This window comes from Nuphar pumila, chromosome 2 (genome assembly GCF_984573655.1).
Source record: "Nuphar pumila chromosome 2, dmNupPumi1.hap1.1, whole genome shotgun sequence".
In the NCBI taxonomy this organism is placed as follows: Eukaryota; Viridiplantae; Streptophyta; class Magnoliopsida; order Nymphaeales; family Nymphaeaceae; genus Nuphar; species Nuphar pumila.
In genome coordinates, this window is record NC_143250.1 from 135,770,029 (window position 1) to 135,775,756 (window position 5,728).

At 39.3% G+C, this 5,728-nt stretch overlaps 1 protein-coding gene across 1 annotated transcript; it reads left to right on the forward strand.

The window, feature by feature from the left end:
- The first annotated feature begins 376 nt into the window (after window positions 1-376).
- Window positions 377-1,903, forward strand: LOC149847211 (protein S40-7-like). Its single transcript, XM_089998341.1, has 2 exons — window positions 377-1,127; window positions 1,777-1,903. Exon 1 carries the CDS (start codon window positions 474-476, stop codon window positions 1,044-1,046), a length of 573 nt encoding a protein of 190 aa, XP_089854467.1. The 5' UTR covers window positions 377-473; the 3' UTR covers window positions 1,047-1,127; window positions 1,777-1,903.
- The last annotated feature ends 3,825 nt before the right edge of the window (window positions 1,904-5,728 follow it).

Consider the following 5,728-nt stretch of genomic DNA (forward strand, 5'->3'; position numbering starts at 1 on the left):
GAGCCCGAGCTAGCTCGGCTTGTTGTGCACCGACCGAACCCAATGTCGTCTTCCAAAAACGGATCCCCATTTAATACGATGGATGCATGGTGACAATAATAAATTCGAAGAGTCAAGCCAAAGCCGTCTTATGTGCGCAACGTTGGGAGGATAAAGGAAATACGGAAAAAGATTAAGGGTAGTTTTGAATAAAATTCACCTATCTCTCAACGTTTCAACAAATGATGGACGGCTGTCTGTATAGATTAGCAATATTTGATGCAATTATCAATGCAAGCTTTAAATGCACGGCGTGATGCGCATGGCGGGAAGAACCCGAGTGGGTCCCACAAGGTCGTTATTTATGGCCGGCCCGCCCCTTAGTTCCCCTGCTCCTCGCCGCACCACCGCCTCCTCCTCTCCCCGCCACCGGCCGATGGTCGGAACCGGCGGCGATCGCCGAAGCCGTACGATCTCGTCGGAACTCCACCGCCATGGATTCTGGTCGCCACCAGAAGGCGACGGCGTCGTCTTCGGAGCTCCTCCTCGGCACAGAACCCCGGCGTCCCCTCTCCGACTCCAACGGCGCCGAGCTCCACGTCCTCCGGCCGTTCTCCGTCCACCGCCTTTCGGAGGGATCTTCCCCGCCGGAGCCTCGATCCCCACGTTTCCGGCCGGAATTCCGTGGGATTCTCGCCGCGGTCTCGGAGGAGAAGAGCGCCACGAGTCGGCGGGTTCTGCATAGGAAGCCGGAGCCCAGGCCGCCGTTCTGCGCACGGGAGGTTTCGCCGCCGCCGGATTTTTCTGAGCGGGGGATGCTCGGGCGATCGGCGCCGCTGAGCGTTCCGGAGTTGCCGAAGAGGAAGGGGATGAGGGAGAAAGGGTTTGGATTTCTGGATGATGAAAGGGAAGAGGAGGAGGAGGAGAGCTTTACGCCTCACGAGATGGCGGCGAGGTCTCCGATGACGACCTTCTCGGTTTTGGAAGGGGCGGGGCGCACGCTCAAGGGACGAGATCTCCACCGGGTTCGCAACGCGGTTTGGCGTAAGACCGGCTTCCTCGACTGAAAAATTATGGTGCCTCTCTGCAATTTTGTTCCTTCTTCGTCTGCAGATGGGGATCTCCATCGGCTTCCGAACGTGATTGAAGTAAGAATGGCTTCCTTGATTGAAAATTCTGGTGCTTCTCTGCAATTTTGTTCCTCATTCGTCTTTCGATGGTTTTGAACTTTTTGTTAAAAAGTAAACAGATACAGAATACGATACACGCTGGTGTAGTTACACGGATATATTGTTTGAGGATTGAGAAAATTTGGTTTTTTTATTTTCTTTTTGTATGGCCATTTTTCTTTTTGTATTCCATTTCCACAAGTATTGGGAAGAATTATAAAGCCTCCTTGTTTGGTCTTACAAATTTTTTTCTTTGACTTATAACCCAAATAAATTGCACCTGGCACAAAGGCCTGGTGGCGCTGGCACGGTTGTCGTGCCGGCGGCTTAATCTTATAAACTATTTTGATCAACCGATTGTGGGTGTCACACATTTGATCAATTTTGAAATACTTTGGCAAACATACTGGCTGTTATTGCCTTTGATGATTTTTTTTCAACCTTCACGGAAGGGGGCAAACACTTTCATAAAAGAGATGTTTTTTTAACGCTAATTCGTAATCATCATATTGATGGGAAGAGAAAGGCATGAACCATGCGCACTGGCGATGGCACATATACTTACGTTTCGCATTGTTTTTGTGTATATTTGTGGCTTGTTTTTTTTGACAATGTATGCTAATTGCAGGTTAGAACATTTCTGTGAAGATGAACCTTTGAAATGGAATGCGAATCCGTGAATATATCGTATAAAAATATGAAAAGGATAACATTTTTTATACTTATAAAGAATGATGCATTTGGAACAATCAACCAGGATTTGCCTTCCGATCAGGGTAAGTTTAGGAAAACAAACACTAACACAAATCACTCACTCTCACCTATTACCCACTCACTCTCACTTATTAAACACTCACATGGAGTGTATATGGAGCCAAAGGAGGGTATGAGATAAGAACGCCCACTCCAATTTTGGAATAGGCACAATAACCAAAGACTCTTGGTAAAAACCAAGAAGATTGGTAAATTATCCAATCTTTTAGAGACCTCCCTTGTTTTAGAATGAAGATAAGGTATAAGAGGGAGTCTTCTACCGACCTGCCTAATTTGTGACCCCCCTTCTTCTCATCATCCTCTCGTACTTTTGATGGTAGAATCATGTCCCCAATCTTTTCATTATTGCTTTCGAGATTGATTGAAAACCGGGGCTTCTTTTTCTTATTCTCATATCCTCCAGCTCCCCTATCAACTAAAAAAACAAAGTGCCCAAAGTAACTTTTTAATTTCTGTCTAGTTGGATGCCTCTTCCGTCGTCGTCTTTAACCGCTACAGATGCCTAATTCTCTCTCTGGCAGATTCCGCTGTGTCCACTACGTTCTATATGCCCCGCTATTGCTTTATAAATTGCCTACCATCTCTCTCTCTCTCTCTCTCTCTCTCTCTCTCTCTCTCTCTCTTTGCGAGGAAGGGAGAAAAAGAAAGAGATAGGGGAGTTAAAAAAAAGAAACGTCAGCCAACTTTCTGTTCAGGTCATTATGTCTATTTTCACTATTTACCGACTGTGTTTTTGCAGTGACCCCTCGTCCCTTCGGGTTGGGATCAGGTGATATTGAAAATCACCATCAATGGTGATACTTCCAATATCTGCCTTCATTATGGATTCTTTTAAGCTCCTCTTAAGGGTATTTTCGTACCACCAGGTCTTTTCCCTCATGGGCATTTTCGTATCATCAAGCAGTGGTGATATTGAAAATCACCAAAATCACAACTAGTGGTGATTTTCAATATCACCTGATCCCAACCCCTTCTCGGCTTTCCCAGGTCACCTGCTGGTCTCTTGAATCAGTGTATTGCTTGTTCACATGATTCAAGAAAAAAAGAAAAAGAAAATTGTGACGAATATGTAGTGTTCATGTGTGCTTGAACCATTGATAAAGATTTTTTTTATATACACGAATATGTACATGATTGAAATCTGTATTTTTTCATGCTAATATATATATATATATATATATATATATATATATATATATATATATAAGGATTTTCATTGAATATGCATTTTTTTGGTATTGACAAAGTTGATGCATTGTTGATAGTTGCTCATTTGTGTATAGTTTTAAGAAAAAAAATTGTGTAGATTGAGACATTATTGTTCCCTTGCATATAGTTCAAAAAAAAAAGTTTTGTTACATGTGTAATGCTGTCATGATAAACATTTTTTTAAAATTAGGTTGCTGTCATTGTAATATGCATAACATTGTGCATATGAAATCTGATTTTTGTTTTGGTGAATTTGCTGTCATATTATAACACCAATGTCCATAAATTTCAATCACATGAGTTGTTGTCATAATATGGACAACACTTGTTCATATATGCATTTTATGAATTGCTGTCATTTTAAAATAGCAATTTTCATTGATTTTTATGTATAAGGTGTTGTCATAAATATGATCCAAATTTGCATCTGCATTTTTAATTTTTTAGTGGTTGTTAAATACAAACATCCTGTTAATATGCATACCAAATTCGCAAGAACAACTTGCTATATATATTTTTATTCAATGAATACTCATGCTCATATATATATATATATATATGAACAACTCATACTCCTGCATTTGAGATAAAATTTTTATTCATATTTAGTTTGTCGCATGCTATGTGCATGATAAGGAAATAAAAATTTTATTGGCTTATTCAATTTGAATTTTAGTTAGGTCAAAAGAAAAAAAATTTGTTTTTGCCTCACACAAGTAGGTTTTTAAAACATTCAAGAAAAGTATCTTATTTGACATTCAATAAATATGTTTTAAAATTTGGTTATCTATATATATGCACGAGAATCAAGCTCAGTGTTTACAATGCGAGTAACTATAGATGCTCATGAATTGGGTGGAACCTTGTATACATGAGCTCTAGTAAGTCACGTATATATTTATGAACCTCACGTAGTTAGTTGAGAAAAAAAAAAGAACATAGAGAACTAAAAACTATATTTTTAGTTGTTCTAAAATCATAAAAATAGATTAAACTTAGAAAAAATATATATATAAAACAATTTTTTTTTAACCATGCTAGTTAATCTAGGAAGCTAGTGGTTTAGCTTATACATGAGCCCTAGTGGTTATGTATGAGGTTTCAGATTCGTAAACTTGGGATTTACGAATGTACTCAAATTTTATTTTTCATAGTGTAGACCTTGAAAAATGATTTTCTCAAGTAAGAGCTTACTATTAGGCATAGTAAAGGCTCGTTGAGAGTGCAATGAGATGTTTGCAGTAGTTTTGAGAAATGAATTTTCTCTTTAATAGAAATTCAGTATGTTTTATTGAGAAGGCCATGAGTACTTGAAGGGTACATTAGAAAATTTAAAATTTTAATAATGAATTAAAATTAAAATAAACAAGATACACATATTTTGTTACACCCTAAAAGATGAGATAACTTGTTACCTTGAGTGACCCTCTACTCGCCTTGAGAGCGAGCTTTCACCAACCTTGTGGAGTTGTGCTAAGTTGTTGATGAATTCTTTCTCAGCTAGCAGTAGTGTATTATTGTTGTGGGCCTCATTTTGGTCATTAGGGTGGACTAGTCTCCAACCACAGTAGCTTAGGGGATACAAACTTATTTTTGTTGTTTGAGATTCAACTACGTACACTAGCGGTAGTAGACTGACTTTTTCAAGGAAAAAAACTCTTTGACGAAGGATTCAGTACCTTAGTGTTGGTGAACCAAGTTCTTATGAGGTTTAAAATAAAATATTTAAATCACTCATGGATGAATGTACACCCCCATATAAACTGGTAAGTCTATAGCGACTTGAGATAGTGGTGTCCTCGTGAAGATAATAATGAAAGATACCCACAAAACACAGAGCACTCCCAAGAAGATAAGGGTCTATAATCTAGCTTAAAAAATACTTCAATTATACGCATCTGTCGTCACCAAGCTCGCTTATTCGTAGGTGCTTGAAAAGAGAAAAATAAGCAGGGGTGAGACAAATCACAAGTCTCAACCCACTACGTAATAACGAACATGGGTAGGTCACCAAGCTAAACTCGAATCCAACTAACTTCATGGTTAACAACGAGTCTCAAACCCTGACTCTCTGCAATATTTAACTCGACTAGACCTCTAACTCAAGTGGTCACTCAAACAACTGTGCATAACATATATATATATATATCTTTCATTTAGGTTCATCTTTTGCTTTCTATCAATGCACATCACAATTTTCTTAAGTTCTCACTTTCATTATTATCTCCACGGGGGCACCACTGCCTCAGGTCGGTATAGGCTTATCGGTCTATATGAGAGTGTACATTCATCCATGAGTGATTTAAATATTTTATTTTAAATCCCATAAGAACACGGTTTGCTAGTATCAAGGTACTGAATCCTTCATCAAGAAGTTTTTTTCCTTGAAAAAGTCGTAGTGCACTACTGTTAGCGTACGTAGTTGGACTTCTAACAACAAAAAGAACTCCGTGTCCCCTAAGCCATCGTGGTTGGGGACTAATCCACCCTAGTGATCAAAGCAGGGCACATAACAGTAACATGACACCGCCAGTTAAGAAGGTGTCTGTTGACAACTCAAAATTCCATGAGATTGGTGTAAGCTCGCTTTCAAGGCA